This window comes from Panicum virgatum, chromosome 1K (genome assembly GCF_016808335.1).
Source record: "Panicum virgatum strain AP13 chromosome 1K, P.virgatum_v5, whole genome shotgun sequence".
In the NCBI taxonomy this organism is placed as follows: Eukaryota; Viridiplantae; Streptophyta; class Magnoliopsida; order Poales; family Poaceae; genus Panicum; species Panicum virgatum.
Genome location: NC_053136.1, coordinates 56,562,610 through 56,579,034, shown reverse-complemented (window position 1 = coordinate 56,579,034; position 16,425 = coordinate 56,562,610). Strand labels below are relative to the sequence as shown.

The window sequence follows — 16,425 nt, the reverse complement described above, 5'->3', positions numbered from 1 at the left end:
GACGTGAGATAGCTTCTATCTTCTGTAAGATGTATAGGATTTCCCACGTGCACCTCCCTCCGGGGTCTCCTATACATTTTGTGGAAGATGGTTAAACGGCTCACCTATAAAGTCCACCAAGGGCCAGCTGATGGTCCATTCAACATTTAGTAGAAAAATGTTGAAATGACATTTCAAAAATGTTGAACCAGCTTTTCAAAAATGTTGAAGCAATAGTTTGAAAATGTTGAACCAACGGTTTGAAAATGTTGAATCTCAACATTTTTCTAACCTTCTTCTCCGGCGCCGGCGGCGAAGCAACGGCGGCGGCGCGCGGTGGCCTAGCCTTGCACAACGGCGGACAGGACGCGTGACGCAGGCCCAATGGGGTGGCGGCGGGGCACGGGAGGGAAGGAGGCACGGGAAGGTTAGAGTTCGAGGGTGTAGATTCAATATATAGGGGGCGCTATTTAGAGCGCTGGGTGCTGGATTATTATCCAGTGCCCCCCACCCCCACGCTAGCCCCCACCCAAAACCGAAAAATTCTTTGTTCAACCGGAAAAATCCATAAATAGGGATTTGAAACCGGAAAATGGAATCCCGAAACCGAAAAATTCTTTGTTCAACTGGAAAAAGACATGAACAGGGATTTGAAACCGAAAAATGGAATCCTCAAACCGAAAAATTCTTTGTTCAACCAGAAAAACCCATGAATAGGGATTTGAAACCGAAAAAGATATTTTTGTAACCGTAAAATTGTTATCTCAACCGAGAAAGAACAATCCGAAACCGAAAAAAGGTATTCCTGAAATTGGAAATTTGTAATCTTAACCGGAAAAGAACATGACACACCTCTATTCAGGGATCTGGAACCAGAAAATGTATTTCTCAGGCTGGAAAATTGTCCTTTACCCGGAAAATTACCCGAAATAGGCTGAAACAGGAAAACAAAGATTCAATAACCGTAAATGTGTTATTGCAACCGACAATTCAAAATTTGTAATAAGAAAATTATGAATATATCAAGCATGTTGGACTATATAAGAAATCCATTTGCCTCGGAAAGAGTATCGGACGTGGTCGGAAAATCAAAATTTCTAACAAGAAAATTATGAATATATCAAGCACGTTGGGTGTGGAATCACACTGAGGCTAGATAAGTTATTTAAAATGACAACATGGGTAGAAGATTTCTTTCGGGTTTCATCTCTAGCCTACCCCAACTTGTTTGGGAAAAAAAGCTATGTTGTTGTTGTTGACAACATGGGTAGAAGAATGTTGACTTTTTGGCAACGGGAAAATAAAATAAGGTGGAAACGAATGATTATTTGTCAAGGTTCTTGTGGATGTCTTCTAGTTCTAATGCCTACGTTGATTTCTCGTAGGTTTGTTTGGACTTGCCCGTCGACTTTAGGAGCTTCATTTTCCAGTCGCAGAATGGATGGACATGACTCAGCTAAATTTTCCGGTCACACAGAACAATTAATGTGTTGCTGACGGGAACGCCGCGCAAATGACCCATGCATGGCATCCTTTTTACTAGTCAATCAGTGCTTTATTAATGTGCCAGCAGTAAAACGTGCATTAAAACAGACCACAACCGTGACAAAACCATTGGCTCCAGAACCATGTATGTATGGCTGGGCGTTCGGGTTACCAGAAAATTTTGGGTCGGGTAGTTCGGGTTTCCAAAAATGCTACCTGAAATTAGCTTGAAAAAAGAACCTGAAAATTCGGGTTTGGGTTCAGGTTTACCCGGATTACCCGAATTTCTCACACTTCACATATCAAATCAAATCAGTTCCCGTCGCCGGTCCGAGCCTCCGAGGCACTGGCGGACGACGGTGGGGTCGCTGGCGCCCTGCTGGCTGGCCTGCAGTCGAGGTCCGATGCCGGTGGTGGCGGGCGGTGGTGCGGTGGGTGCTGCTGGTGGCGGCGGGCGGCGACGACTGGGCGCTGCGCTGTGGCGTGGGGGGCGGCGGGGCCCGGTGGCCGATGGGAGGTGGCGTGGCGCGTGGGGTTGCGGTTGGGCGCGGTGGCCGGCGGGCGGTGGCGGCTTGGCGCAGTGGCGTGAGGGCGGCGGGGCGCGGACCGCTGGGTCTGGGGGAGTGGGGGCCTGGGGGCGTTGTGCCGTGCCCGTGCGGGGGTTGGGGGGCCCTCGGGTGCTAGGGTTAGGGAGGATGGTGGGCTGGGCTGCAACAATGAACAAGCATACATGGCTGGGTTGTATTTCGGGTAGTTTGGGTATTTCGGGTACCGTGGCCCAATACCCGAATTACCCGTATTAATTTCGGGTATCGTGGGCTGGAACCCGGATTAGGATTCGGGTTTTTCGGGTTCGGGTTTTTCGTGTTTGGGCTCGGATTTTTCGGGTTCGGATTTCGGGTATCGGGTTTTTTGCCCAGCCATACATGCATGCATTAAAAGTACACACTTAACCAACTTTTAGTACTCTCACATTGTGGCATCGTAATTTTGTCTTGCTGTTGTGCTGGCTCCTCATGGGCGTTAAATAACTATTCAACACCATGTGTGCTAAATAGATTGAGAGAGAGAGGCACTGCAGACGCAGGAGGTTGGCGTGGGTTGGCGGAACCGTGGGGCGGACTGGGTAAGACGGAGGAGGAGACACATTTTTTTTAGCTGTGGGCGGACACATGCGCGTGGCAGACACATTCGAGCGCAGACACATTTGTCACTTCGTTCTTTTTAAGTAGTAGTAGATATCCTTCGAGATAAGGTACTACTAAATCTGAATCCATGAGATTTTCGTGCGTTGATTTTGTTTTTCTACCATATTTGAGGGATTCCGAAAATTTATAGGATTGGCCTGGCCCTTCTTGGCTGGGCTCCCCCTGATCCGACGGCCCAACAAGTCAGCCCATCCCGATCCATCCATCCGATCTGGCACGCACGCGAGGAGGCAAGGCAAAACAGGCAGACCAACAAGGAAGGGGGCGGCGATCCAAGGCCACCATGTCGCCGCGCCGTCCACTCGCCGCCGTCCTCCTCGCCGCCGCCGTCCTCCTCGCCTACGCTTCCTCAACGCAGCCGCTGCCTCCGTGCAGTCGCTCGTGCGCCGCCCTCAACTGCGACTGTGCGTGGTCGCCCCTTGCCCAACCTGTCCTCATCGCGGGAGTGGTGATCTGATCCTGATGCGCTTCCTGTCTCGTCTGTTGCCGCAGCCGTGGGGATCCGCTACGGCAAGTACTGCGGCGTGGGATGGAGCGGCTGCGACGGGGAGGAGCCCTGCGACGACCTCGACGCCTGCTGCCGCGACCACGACCACTGCGTCGACAAGAAAGGTCAATTTGCATTGCTCCATCCTTGTCTTGTTATTTTGGCTTCCTGAGCTCAATCAAGCAAATGTCGTAGCAAGGGATTTGTTATCTATCTACTAGTTATTTACAGCAACGATAATGCCAGCCAGCCAGCCAGCCATTGCTAGTATATATGTATGTATGTATCTGGATATGCCTTCTTCTTCTTTTCTCAAGGATATCTGGATATGTCTTCTTGTACCGCATTACATTGTTCAGATGGATGAAGCAATTGGCCGGTTTAATGTATCTGGGCATGGGGGCTCTGAATGACCAAATGGATATATAGAGAGGCCTCAGCCTGAATCAGTAAAGCTAGCCAACCACAAAAGTTAGTTAGTCTTTATCATTTGCACACCAGGGATTTAATCTTCTAGACCCAGCCATTACCCACAACCTGAACATTACACATGTATGCAGCCAGCTCGATTGTTTTTGGTTGGTTTTCTGAGCTGATAAAACCTGTCTGTCTGTCTGCCTGCCTGCTAGGTCTGATGAGCGTGAAATGCCATGAGAAGTTCAAAAACTGCATGAGGAAAGTGAAAAAGGCAGGCAAGGTTGGGTTCTCCGTGAAATGCCCGTACGAGATGGCCATGGCAACAATGACTCAAGGGATGGACATGGCCATCATGCTCAGCCAGTTGGGCAGCCAGAAGCTGGAACTCTAGCAGCTTGGCCTCAGGCTTGAATATCTCACTTGACTGAATGAGGATCAGATTTTACTACTTACTACTTGATTGATTGATGTGTCAGTACGTAGCTTATTGTTTCATTGGAGGGGAATGCATATATAGCTTATTTTAGGAGTACCAAATTGAAAGAGGAAGAAACAATATATTTGTTTTGTTTTTATTTGGCCCCTTGAACATTTTATTTATATACCCAAGCTTCTTGAAAATTTTATTTTTTTTCTTCAATTTTTATTTATTTACATTCCCAAACAGGTAAGCAGTGTGTATAAATGGCATGTATATTATTGGAGGAAAAATGTTGTCGATTCTAGCTGGTACACAGCTCGAGTAGGGGAGATGGCCATTCCCAGCTGAGAATTTCATTCAAGGAGATTTGAGTATATGAATGAACCACCTTCTCTCATTTTCACTGTTTCATGCATCGAATATAACAATAATATTTAGTGTCTAATTGATTTGCTACCAATTTTTGCCATGCCAAAATTAAAGCAAGCTAATACGTCGTTGGCATGAAATTTAGTGCCAGACTGTGCCCCTGCTCTAGTGGGGCCACAACATGCCACGTATGTACGGAGCAGGCTGGCAGGCCCGGCCCGGCCAAGCCCATCCCAAGGTCCTCTCTCGCTCGCTCGCTCGCTAGGGTGGGGGTGCTTTGCTTTTGTTGGTTCGTCGAGTAGTCGTGGCCTGCAACCGCAACTGCAATCCCCTTTCCCCTCGTGCTCCTCCCCTTCCCTCCTCTCTAACCGCATTGGATTCGATTCACCGCAATCCCCTTCTCCTGAAGCCAGGTAGGTCATCCGTGGATCCACTGCCTCCTCCATTCCCCCCCCATCTTCTTCTTCTTCTTCTTCTTCTTCTTCTTCTTCATCATCATCTCCGAGGACATGCTCGGACAGGCACTTGCATTTTGCTGGGGTTCTCCGCCGCGCCCTGCTCCGATGCCTTCTGCCCATGGGTGCGTTTGGCGACTAAGTCTCTCTCTCTCTCTCTCTCTCTCTCTCTCATCTCGTGCAGCCCAAGCCCAGACATGGGGTCGAGGAGGGGAAGGCGGCAGCAGCAGCAGCAGCAGCAGCAGCAGCAGGAGCAGGAGGAGGAGGGCTCACAGCCTCCGCACCCGCGGCCTGCTGCTGCTGGAAGAGGCGGTCGTGCTCAGCAGGCACCGCAAGGAGGAGGTCGTGGGGGGAACCAGGGGCGCCCATCTCCTGTTCACGAGGCCCACCAGCAGCAGCCCAGGGGTCGCCCTGGAGAGCATCCGGGCAGGGGACATGCTCGCGGTCGCGGTGGAACTGGAACGCGGCCGCAACAGTACCCACGTGCTGGTGCTGGTGCTGCTACGGGTGGCCAGGGGTTATCCACAGGACCATCAAGCCCTTTGGCTCCCGAGCTGCGCCAAGCAATGCAAGCTCCACATGAGCTTCCTCAAGCCTCACCACCGCAGGCAGGTCCTTCACAATCACCACCCGAGATTCAGCCCATGGAGGAGCACAAACTCGCTGCAGGCCACCAGGCTGTGCCTGCAATTCCCTCCTCAAGCAAGTCACTCAGGTTTCCTTTGCGCCCAGGAAAAGGTAGTGTTGGCACCAGGTGTTTGGTTAAGGCCAATCATTTCTTTGCCCAACTTCCAGACAGGGATCTTCATCACTACGATGTGCGTCCATATATCTCCAACTTGCAGCCTGCATTCTTGTCTTATCTTGAGGAATCTCGTGTCACATCCGATTTACTTTGAACAGGTCTCTATCACACCGGAAGTTACATCACGACTTCTTAGTCGAGCCATAATCAAGGAGCTGGTAAATCTCCACAAGCAATCTTACTTGGGTGGGCGGCTTCCAGCCTATGATGGTAGGAAGAGCCTATACACAGCGGGCCCATTGCCATTTACTTCCCAGGAATTTCATATCACGTTACTTGATGATGATGATGGCTCTGGTTCCGAGAGGTCTGCTGTTCATATTTTCCTCATCAAGTTATTTTCCCCTGCTCTACAGATTCATGGTTATGTTTTCTGAACTATTCGCTTTCTTTTGATGTAGGCGACGTAGGAAATTTAAGGTAGTCATTAAATTTGCTGCACGAGCCGACCTCCACCGTCTCGAGTTGTTTTTAGCTGGGAGGCATGCAGAAGCTCCTCAAGAGGCACTGCAAGTTCTTGATATTGTGCTGCGGGAGCTGCCTTCTGCAAGGTAATAATGAATCTCTAGTGTCATTGTAATTAGCGGCAGTGAACAAAGAAGAGAAGCATGTATTTCTCTTTCTCAATTTATTTCTCCGCAGATATGCACCATTTGGCCGGTCCTTCTTTTCGCCTGACTTAGGCCGAAGGCAGCCCCTTGGTGATGGATTAGAAAGCTGGAGGGGATTTTACCAGAGCATTAGGCCTACTCAGATGGGCCTCTCACTGAACATCGGTAATATAAAGCCTGATCCTCTGGGTACCAAATTTGTGCATGTTTTCTGTCTCTCCTTATTACTGCATGGTCTTGGGCATGGATTTTTTTTTTCATTTGAGGCAAATGCACTTGAACACTCTTTAACTGATTGGTTCCTACCCATATTGAACACAGATATCCTGATTTTTTCTAATTTCTGTACCTTTTCAGATATGTCAGCAACGGCTTTCATTGAGCCATTACCTGTAATTGAATTTGTTGCACAACTGCTGAATTCTGACATTCACTCTAGGCCCCTCTCAGATGCGGAACGTGTGAAGGTGTTCTCACTGAACTAACCTTTTTCCTGATATTTCATCTCATAGGAAGAACTTGTGTTCAAACGAAATATTGCGTATTGCTTTGAGGATAAAAAATGTATAATTCTTTATGATCTAATCTAAACTGTTTGGATTTAGAAACAACCAGTGGTAAAATTTAATCTGCACATTTTTTGGTGCATTTTAAGTTGGTTTATGTCCTGAAGAAATAGTACTCTTTTTTTTCTGCTTGTTAATGTTTTCATGTACCATACTATTTCATATTGTTTGTCCGTAAGAGTGTTAATAGAAAAGTCATTAATGGTATTTTAGGTTGCATAACCAGAGTATTTGATTTTACAATTTTCTTTATGTAACATATTACATCCACATATCTTGCAGGGAAAAAAGTAATAGGTGGAACTACAACTATACTTATTATTGGAGAGAATAATTCCTGTATTCCTCCAACCCTAGAAGGGTGGGTATATATAATACCTACACATGGGCCTCTAGATGGGCCACTATACACATGGGCTCAATATACTCCAACACCCCCCCGCAGTCTGAACTACCGGCGCAACGGTGTTCAAGACTGGACAACAAGAAAGCTAACACCCCCCGCAGTTTGAACAACCGACGCAGCGGTGTTCAAGACTGGACAAGATGAGAGTACAAGTAGAGCACAAAAGGGCTAATACCCCCTGCAGCCACAACTAGCCACCGGCTACGTTGAGGCTGGATCGAAACTCCGAGAAGGTCGACGAGGGCAGCCCCTTGGTGAAGATGTCAGCAAACTGGGAGGTAGTCGGGACATGGAGTACCCGAACATCGCCGATGGCGACTCTGTCGCGCACGAAGTGTAGGTCGATCTCCACGTGCTTCGTCCGCTGATGCTGGACGGGGTTGGTGGAGAGATACACGGCGCTGACGTTGTCGCAGTAGACGAGCGTACTCTTGGCGAGCGGGCTGTGGAGCTCCGCCAAGAGCTGTCGTAGCCAGGACGCCTCCGCCACGCCGTTAGCGACAGCCCGGTACTCTGCCTCGGCACTGGAGCGGGAGACAACCGGCTGCCGCTTGGACGACCAGGAGACCAGGTTCCCGCCCAGGAAGACGGCGTAGCCAGAGGTGGAGCGACGGGTGTCCGGGTAGCCAGCCCAGTCAGCGTCGGTGTAGACCACCAGCTCAGCAGAGGACGAGCGGTGAAGTACCATGCCGAGGTCCACAGTGCCACGGACGTACCGGAGGAGACGCTTCAGCGCATCAAGGTGTGACTCCCGGGGATCATGCATATGGAGACAGACCTGCTGAACAGCGTAGGTGAGATCCGGCCTGGTGAAGGTGAGGTACTGCAAAGCGCCGGCCAGACTCCGGTAGGCAGTAGGATCATCCACTGGAGCACCCAGATCAGCAGACAGCTTCGCTTGAGTGTCGACTGGAGTGGAGCAGGGCTTGCAATCAGTCATCCCAGCCCGCTCCAGAATATCGAGGGCGTACTGCCGCTGGTGAAGGAGAAGACCAGACGAGCGAGGCTCAACAGTGACGCCCAAGAAGTGGTGGAGCTGACCGAGATCCTTCATAGCGAACTCCCGCTGCAGAGAGGAGATGACACTCTGAAGCAACTGCTGACTGGAAGCTGTGAGCACAATGTCGTCGACATATAGCAGCAGATAGGCAGTCTCATCCCCACGGCTGTAGATGAAGAGAGACGTGTCAGACTTGGCCTCGGTGAATCCCAGTGTCATCAAGAACGTGGCGAACCGAGAGTACCAAGCCCGAGGAGTCTGCTTCAGTCCATAGAGAGACTTGTTGAGCCGGCAGACCATATCCGGACGACTCGAGTCCACAAACCCCGCTTGCTGAGAGCAGTAGACAGTCTCTGACAAGGTGCCGTGAAGAAACACATTCTTCACATCCAGCTGGTGCACAGGCCAAGTGCGCGAGAGCGCAAGCGAGAGGACCGTGCGCACCGTAGCGGGCTTCACAACCGGGCTGAAGGTCTCATCTAGTCCACACCAGGCCGCTGAGTGAACCCCCGGAGAACCCAGCGAGCCTTGTAGCGCTCCAGTGTGCCGTCAGCCCTACGCTTATGCGTCCAGATCCACTTGCCAGTCACCACATTGCAACCAGACGGACGCTGCACGAGGTCCCACGTCTGGTTGGCAAGAAGAGCCGCGTACTCCTCTTCCATCGCGCGACGCCAGTGAGGATCCGCCAAGGCGTCGCAGACAGAGAAGGGTACCGGAGAGACCCGCGGCTCTCCCTCGGTGGCGGAGAGAGTCGCGGCCTGGGCTGTCACATCGGAGAAGCGGACGCCGGGAAGTCGAATCCTTCACAGTAAGACCAGGGGAGTCAAATTCGATAGAACAGGAGTTGTCAGCAGTAAACTGGCGAATAGAAAGAAGGTTGTGAATCATTTGAGGAGCAACAAGAACATGAGGAAGACGAGGAGCAGAACCCACGGCGGTGACAGGAAGGCAAGACCCATCACCAACCATGATAGAAGAAGTATAAGAGGGGTGTGGGGGTCGGATAGAAGAGAGGATACCAGCATCGGGAGTGGTGTGGAACGAGGCACCCGAGTCGGCGATCCACTCGGTGCTGGTCGGCGGCGTCAGTCCCATGGTGCTGAAGGACTGCGCCAGAGCGGCCTGGTCCCACCCCCCAGGCCAGGTCGGCTGCTGGCTGGGCTGAGCAGGCGGGGTCCAGGACGGCGCGAAGAGTGGAGCAGCGCCAGTGAACATGGCCGCTGGCTGGAGCTGAGGACGAGGACCCCCTCCCGGACCCTGGAACGGCCATATCGAGATGCGCCCTGACCATGGGTTGCTGAAGGATGGCCAGGGCGTACCTCCAGCGGCAGGGGCAGGAGCGGGAGCCGGAACCGGTGTCGGCGCGCCCCGACAGCCCCCACCGGTACCGGTGCTCCCAGAAGCAGGGCCACCAGTGCCACCACCACCACCCCGTCGGCGGCGATGTCCACGGCCCCCCTCCTCCGGTCTGCCCGGCGGGAGCAGCACCAAGGAGGGAGGTGGCAGGAGCAGCGGAGGAGGCCGGTGGAGTAGCAACGAGCGCGGCTGGTGTGGGCGAGGACGAACCGGGCGCGAGACCCCTGGTGATCTCCTCGAGGGCGAGGTCGTCCCGGACCTGCAGGAAGGTGGGGAAGGGCCTCTGGCGGGCGATCCAGCCCTTCAGGTGGTCGTAGGTGCTGCTCAGTCCCTGTAGGACATTGAGCACCAAGACCCGATCAGACACCGGATCCCCGAGGTCGTGAAGAGCATCGGCCATGCTCTTCATCCGCCGGCAGTACTCGCCGACGAAGAGGTCCCCCTGCACGAAGGTGCGGAAGGTGGCGTCGAGCTGGAGGGCGCGGTACTCGGCGTTGCCGAGGAACTGCCCCTCGAGCGCCACCCAGGCCTGCCGTGCGGTGCCGCCGTGGGTCCTGACGAGGTCCTGAAGATCTAGGGAGATGGTCCCGAAATCCAGGACAGGGCCACGCTGTCGAGGCGCAGCCAAGTCACGTCTCGCGCCTCGATCGGCGAGTCGACGAGGACGTGGTCGTCGAGGGCGTAGCGGCGGAGGGTGAGGAGGACCTGGTCCCGCCAGCGGCCGTAGGAGGAGGACGCGGGGTCGAGGAGGACGGAGACCAGGGCCCTGATGTTCTGGACTCCGACGGCCTGGAGGTGGAGCTGGGCGACCATGGGGTCGGCCGGGTCGTACCGGGCTCCAGATCCAGCTGGCGGGGCCTGGTGGGAGGAGGAGGCGCCGTGCTCTGGGTCGACGGGCAGCTGGCCGGAGACACAGAGGAAGTGCTCCGCCTCGGCGACCCGGAGAGCGTGGGCGTCGGCCGTGGCGCGCTCGCGCTCCCAAGCGATGGCAGCCACGCGGACCCGCTCCTGGGCCGCCGAAGCCTCCGACTTGGCGGCGAGGAGGGCCGCGGTGAGAGCAGCGTCGGCCTGATGCCCACGGAAGGCGGCGGCGGAGAGCGGCACATCCACGGGAGGCATTCCGAGCTCGGGCCACGTGGGATCAGCGGCGGCGGGCTGCTTTCCAGCGGCGACGGCGGCGCGGTGGGCGTCCTGCGCGGCGGCCTGCGCGGCAGCGGCCTGCACGACAGCCTGCGCAGCAGCCGGAGGCCCTGCAGCCCCCGTACCCGCGCCAGCAGAGGCTGCGCCGGGCAGGGGGCCCTGCTGGGCGGCGCTGGTGGCTGCAGGCGCATGCTGGGCAGCGGCCTGCTGCTCGGCGGCCTGCTGGGCGGCGGCGGCCCCTGCTGCGGCATCAGCAGCTGCGGGCGCAAGGGCCGCCAGGGCAGCCGCAGCCGTGGCAGAGGACCCGGCCGCTGCGGATCCGCGCCCCAGGGCCGGAGCAGAGGACACGGCGGCGGCGGATCCGGGCCCAGGGCCGGAGCAGAGGACACGGCGGCGGCGGATCCGCTCCCCAGGGCCGGAGCAGAGGACACGGCGGCGGCGGATCCGGACCCCCCGACCGTAGCAGGTACCCCGGCGGCGTCGGATCCGGGCCGCATGGCCGGAACAGAGGGCCAGGCGGCGGGCCAAGCGGCTGCGGGCCACACGGCCGGTGCAGGGGAGGAGGAGGGGAGGGAAGGAAGAGAGAGGAGGGGAGGGGAGGGAAGGAGGGACCGGCGGCGGCGGCGGGCTGGTAGGAGAGGGAAGAGGAGAACTAACCCTAGCCTATTGATACCATATTGGAGAGAATAATTCATGTATTCCTCCAACCCTAGAAGGGTGTGTATATATAATACCTACACATGGGCCTCTAGATGGGCCACTATACACATGGGCTCAATATACTCCAACACTTATGTCTCACATTGCTTGAACTAGACTGCCATAAACTATTTAGCTGCATAGTAGATCAGCGTGTTGTCTTGTCAAATGCATTTTATAACCCCCCCCCCCCCGGCGCACACGCCTGATCCAATACGAAAAGAGAAATCTTCTTCCAAAGAAAAAAGTATGTGGCTTCTATTTTCATGGTTTAAGAAAAAAACACATATTCATATTTTGTTCACACCCCTAGATCAAGAAGGCCTTGAGAGGAGTTAAGGTGGAAGTTACTCATCGTGGCAACATGCGGAGAAAGTATCGGATATCTGCATTAACAACTCAGGCGACTCGAGAGTTAACGTATGCAAGTTTCTCATTTAGTTTCTAAAGGCATTTGCAATGCTACTTAAACTTTTATGTAAAAGATTCATCGTTCTTTGTGCCGCAGTTTTCCTGTTGATGAAGGGGGCACAATGAAGTCAGTTGTACAATACTTTCAAGAGACATATGGCTTTTCCATCCAACACACCTACCTTCCTTGCCTTCAAGTTGGCAATCAACAGCGTCCAAATTACTTGCCTATGGAGGTAAAATTCTGAACATTGATTTTCTTCCTCGTTATGAATTTCAGAAACATGACTCCATTTCCAAATTTTCATGTTTAATTCTTATTTAACAAATCTGGCAATTGTTTTTGGATTCTTTCAAGAAAGTTTTTATGATTGTAGAGTTTGACTTTATCCAGGTCTGCAAAATAGTGGAAGGACAGAGGTATTCCAAGAGATTAAACCAAAATCAGATAAGAGCTCTCTTGGAGGAGACATGCCAGCACCCACGTGATCGTGAGCGCGATATAATTCGGGCATGTATCTTATTGTTTTTATGGTTTCATGTGGCTTCCTAATTTCGCCTCTGCAAGTTCAGATCATTCATGTTCAGCGTTTTTATCTTGGGTGGACAGATGGTTAAACATAATGCCTATGATAGGGATGATTACGCGCAAGAGTTTGGCATTAAGATTAGCGATCGTCTGGCATCAGTAGAGGCACGGATTTTACCAGCTCCACGGGTAGGTTGACCCCATTTTCTGTCTGTTTTGACCTTTACCACTTCACCCATAGTCATGCTCTCAGCAACACAAGTGTTATAAGCCAATGGAATATCCTCTCTTGAACACTGGACATAGAGTACTATAAAGTTGGTCCTACGAAGATGCCTATTTGTAACATATGGCTTTATTAACAAACTTTTTGCTGTATTTTCATTTAACACAGCTTAAGTACAATGAGACTGGTCAGGAGAAGGATTGCTTACCTAGAGTTGGTCAGTGGAATATGATGAACAAGGTAACTGCATGAATGTTCTTTAGTTCTTACAATTATTGGCCTGATGCGAGGGGAAGTAGAGGAGGGAAGAAAATATGCTGTCAACAATTTCATTGTTACTGACCTAACTCTGGCCAGTTGCGCTTATTGTTCTAGTGCTATACTGCCTCATGAGTCATGACTGCTTTTATAGTAATCGCACCTCCCCTTGTGCTTTGCATGATACATCATCTGTGATTATATCAAGCTATTTCAATTTATGATCAATAGGAACTGACCCCACTTGCTCCTGATAGTGGTGTGGTTTAATCTTACGCTAGCCGGTTACCTGTGCGTGCAACAGATTTGCAGTAAAAAAGTATTTAATGCTCGAGGCTCTAACAATTGAATTATGTATAAAATAGAATGATGCCACAAAGAAACCACATGGGTACAAAGTGGGAGGCCATCTATATATTATGTGGTTATATATTATGTGGTTGATACATTACACAGATCATTGCACAGAATATCCTTCTGTAGAACCACCCACTACCACCACCAATGTGCTTTTTGTAGAAGTATAATGATTTTTATGAAACGTCTCCCATCTTGGGTTTACGAAACATACAAGTCAGAAATGAGCCATGTGCAAGTGCATCTTGAAGTCCATATAGTTGTGTTTAACAATCAGCATGATCCAGTTCTAGACCGATTTCAAACATTGGCTTTTAGGTTTCATTAAAACAAAGATGTAGGCATACTCACTGTTCCTTTTTACTTTCCCCTATCCAGAAAATGGTAAATGGTGGCAAAGTCAGAAGCTGGATATGTGTCAATTTTGCTCGCAATGTGCAAGAGAGTGTTGTTCGTGGGTTCTGTCATGAACTCGCACTGATGTGCCAAGCGTCAGGAATGGCAAGTATTCTTGACACATCTCCTGCAAAACTTTCATATTGACATTAAGGCGGCACCTCAAGTTCCTTATATAAATGCATCAACATGAACATTAGGATTCACACTTCATCAACTCGTTTACAACAGTAACATTACATGCATAATCATTAGGACTTTGCTCGGGAGCCTGTTCTTCCACCTCTATATGCACGTCCTGATCAAGTGGAGCGAGCTCTAAAAGCTAGGTACCATGATGCCATGAACGTTCTTGGACCCCAACGAAAGGAACTTGATTTACTTATTGGAATACTACCTGACAATAACGGTTCACTTTATGGTACACAGACTGCAGTACTAGCTTCTTATTGTTCGATTCTCATTATTATTGTTGTTCATGTGAGGTCCTTGCCAACATTACTAGTCTCCTTGCCTGATGCTAGGTGATTTGAAGCGTGTGTGTGAAATAGATCTTGGGATAGTTTCGCAGTGCTGTTGTACAAAGCAGGTGTTCAAAATGAACAAACAAATTCTTGCAAATCTTGCTCTGAAGATAAATGTCAAGGTTAAGTACCCTCAAGTTTTGTGTTTTCTTTACAAGTTGTACTTCTTTGTGTCCCTCAAGTTGACAGCATGTAATTTGGCAAAGGTTGGAGGCAGGAATACCGTACTGGTAGATGCAGTCTCAAGGCGGATTCCTCTGGTAACTGACAGACCTACAATTATATTTGGTGCTGATGTGACTCATCCTCATCCTGGAGAGGACAGCAGCCCTTCAATTGCTGCTGTAAGTAGAATGACAAGTGACAACCCACTCTTTAGCTTTAATGCCTAATTACCTGTTCTTGTCTTGATTTTTACTTCGAGAAAAGTTCTTATTTAGTTTATTAACCAGCAACTCTATATCGTAGGTTGTGGCCTCCCAAGATTGGCCAGAAGTGACAAAGTATGCTGGATTAGTTTCTGCTCAAGCTCATCGGCAAGAATTGATAGAGGATTTATATAAGGTCTGGCAAGACCCGCAGAGAGGGACAGTTAGCGGGGGAATGATAAGGTGCACTGCTTAGTGCTTACTATTTCAATTTTTCTCTCATTAAGAAAGGAACCTGGAGTGGTCGAATGACAAGGTCTATTATGCATTTTTCAGTTTTTCTCTTTATTCAATGGCAATTAATTTGTTACATTACGAAATTACAGGGAGCTACTTATATCCTTCAAAAGATCAACAGGGGAGAAGCCCCAGCGAATAATATTTTACAGGTCTGTGCTCTCGAATTGAACACTGGTACTCTGCTTTCTGCTTTCTCTACAGCTTAATCTTCTTTGTGCTTATCAGGGATGGTGTTAGTGAAGGACAATTTTATCAAGTTCTGCTATATGAGCTCAATGCAATCCGAAAGGTAAGTTTGTGACCAGATCAGGCATGTGCATGTGGATGCTACAACTAAATATGATCTCTGTGTCCCTCAGGCCTGTGCCTCCCTGGAAGCAAACTACCAACCTAAGGTGACTTTTGTTGTGGTTCAGAAGCGCCATCATACCAGATTATTTGCTCACAACCACAATGATCGAAATTCAATTGACAGGAGTGGAAACATACTCCCAGGTAAATTTTGACATGACCTTGTAACCTCATAGCTTTACTATGTTAATACTAATATTCATTACTGCCACTTATTATCTAACATAACACTTCTGCCATGATCCACGTTTTGAAAGGTACGGTTGTAGATTCGAAGATCTGCCATCCTACTGAATTTGACTTCTACTTGTGCAGCCATGCTGGCATTAAGGTATGCACCATGGTTTGGTTGCATCTGTTATGTCATATAATGTCATTCTAACACACAAGTCATCACATACTCCATGTATAGGGCACTAGCCGTCCAGCTCATTATCATGTCTTGTGGGATGAGAACAACTTCTCTGCTGATGGGTTGCAGACTCTTACCAACAACCTCTGTTACACGTAAGTTTGTCTTTCTCTGGCTAACATTCCTTTTGGAATATTATTTTTCTAACTTGCATCATATGTGCAGATATGCAAGGTGCACACGCTCTGTATCAATCGGTAAGCTATCCACTTATCTAGGAGTTGTTTTTGGCAGTTCCACCACTGTCTTGCTTCTTGGCTAAAATCATGTTTTCATTTGCAGTTCCACCGGCATATTATGCTCACCTGGCTGCCTTCCGTGCTCGTTTCTACATGGAACCAGAGACCTCGGACAGTGGTTCTATGGCAAGTGGTCCTGCAGGCCATGGACCACAATCAGCATCCCGTAGCACTCGGACCCCTGGTGGTGCAGCTGTTAGGCCACTTCCGGCTCTGAAGGATAATGTAAAGAGGGTCATGTTCTACTGCTGAGGCTAGGCTTTGGCGGCTTATGGACTACCCTCACTTGTAAATATGGGAGGAGAGAGTAATAATCTGGCAGCTGCTATTTTACGTGCTGGACTGTTACCGTTTGCTATACCGATCTCCATATGCTAGGATATGTCACTCATGCTGTCTCTTGTAATGGTAATACCCTCGGTTGTTTGTGAGTAATTCCGTCTGTCCCATATGTGTCATGTAAAGCAATTGGTATTTCAGTATGGTGCTTTTTAAGCTCCGTGGGAGGAGCCTGTGGCGGCAATTAAAGAAACGAAGTGTATCCTGTGAATTTTCAGCACCAGTCTGAACACTGCATTTGGTGACTCAATCTGAATAGGCAATTAGTTAGCTCTTCTGTTCCTGTTCTTATGTAGGTTGGTGGCGAA

General features: G+C 50.4%; 2 protein-coding genes across 3 annotated transcripts; both read left to right on the top strand.

Annotated features, from left to right (window-relative positions):
* Positions 1 to 2,877: 2,877 nt before the first annotated feature.
* On the top strand, positions 2,878 to 4,296 carry LOC120647181 (probable phospholipase A2 homolog 1). Its single transcript, XM_039923855.1, has 3 exons — positions 2,878 to 3,076; positions 3,165 to 3,284; positions 3,789 to 4,296. The coding sequence occupies exons 1-3, from the start codon at positions 2,956 to 2,958 to the stop codon at positions 3,965 to 3,967; spliced, it is 420 nt and encodes a 139-aa protein (XP_039779789.1). The 5' UTR covers positions 2,878 to 2,955; the 3' UTR covers positions 3,968 to 4,296.
* Positions 4,297 to 4,620: 324 nt separating this feature from the next.
* LOC120647123 (protein argonaute 1C-like) lies at positions 4,621 to 16,334 on the top strand. 2 transcript variants are annotated; one of them, XM_039923762.1, is made up of 23 exons: positions 4,621 to 4,779; positions 5,006 to 5,639; positions 5,725 to 5,933; positions 6,028 to 6,177; positions 6,269 to 6,402; positions 6,595 to 6,704; positions 11,721 to 11,827; positions 11,916 to 12,054; positions 12,213 to 12,329; positions 12,429 to 12,536; positions 12,742 to 12,813; positions 13,567 to 13,689; positions 13,840 to 14,005; positions 14,109 to 14,230; positions 14,315 to 14,452; positions 14,577 to 14,719; positions 14,863 to 14,925; positions 15,002 to 15,065; positions 15,136 to 15,271; positions 15,385 to 15,458; positions 15,540 to 15,634; positions 15,705 to 15,736; positions 15,822 to 16,334. In XM_039923762.1, the coding sequence occupies exons 2-23, from the start codon at positions 5,019 to 5,021 to the stop codon at positions 16,028 to 16,030; spliced, it is 3,132 nt and encodes a 1,043-aa protein (XP_039779696.1). In that variant the 5' UTR covers positions 4,621 to 4,779; positions 5,006 to 5,018; the 3' UTR covers positions 16,031 to 16,334. The 2 variants fall into 2 exon arrangements, with proteins under 2 accessions (XP_039779696.1, XP_039779704.1); XM_039923770.1 differs by lacking the exons at positions 15,540 to 15,634; positions 15,705 to 15,736; positions 15,822 to 16,334 and having other exon boundaries at positions 15,313 to 15,452.
* Positions 16,335 to 16,425: the final 91 nt, after the last annotated feature.

What these genes read in the sequence shown, in the direction of transcription:
- LOC120647123 (XM_039923762.1), top strand. Translation starts at nt 5,019, where the DNA reads ATGGGGTCGAGGAGGGGAAGGCGGCAGCAGCAGCAGCAGCAGCAGCAG. An exon ending in CAGCGAATAATATTTTACAG is followed by an intron (nt 14,926 to 15,001) that starts GTCTGTGCTCTC and finishes TGTGCTTATCAG; the next exon opens with GGATGGTGTTAGTGAAGGAC. An exon ending in AGCTCAATGCAATCCGAAAG is followed by an intron (nt 15,066 to 15,135) that starts GTAAGTTTGTGA and finishes TGTGTCCCTCAG; the next exon opens with GCCTGTGCCTCCCTGGAAGC.
- LOC120647181 (XM_039923855.1), top strand. Translation starts at nt 2,956, where the DNA reads ATGTCGCCGCGCCGTCCACTCGCCGCCGTCCTCCTCGCCGCCGCCGTC. An exon ending in CGCCGCCCTCAACTGCGACT is followed by an intron (nt 3,077 to 3,164) that starts GTGCGTGGTCGC and finishes CTGTTGCCGCAG; the next exon opens with CCGTGGGGATCCGCTACGGC. An exon ending in CCACTGCGTCGACAAGAAAG is followed by an intron (nt 3,285 to 3,788) that starts GTCAATTTGCAT and finishes CCTGCCTGCTAG; the next exon opens with GTCTGATGAGCGTGAAATGC.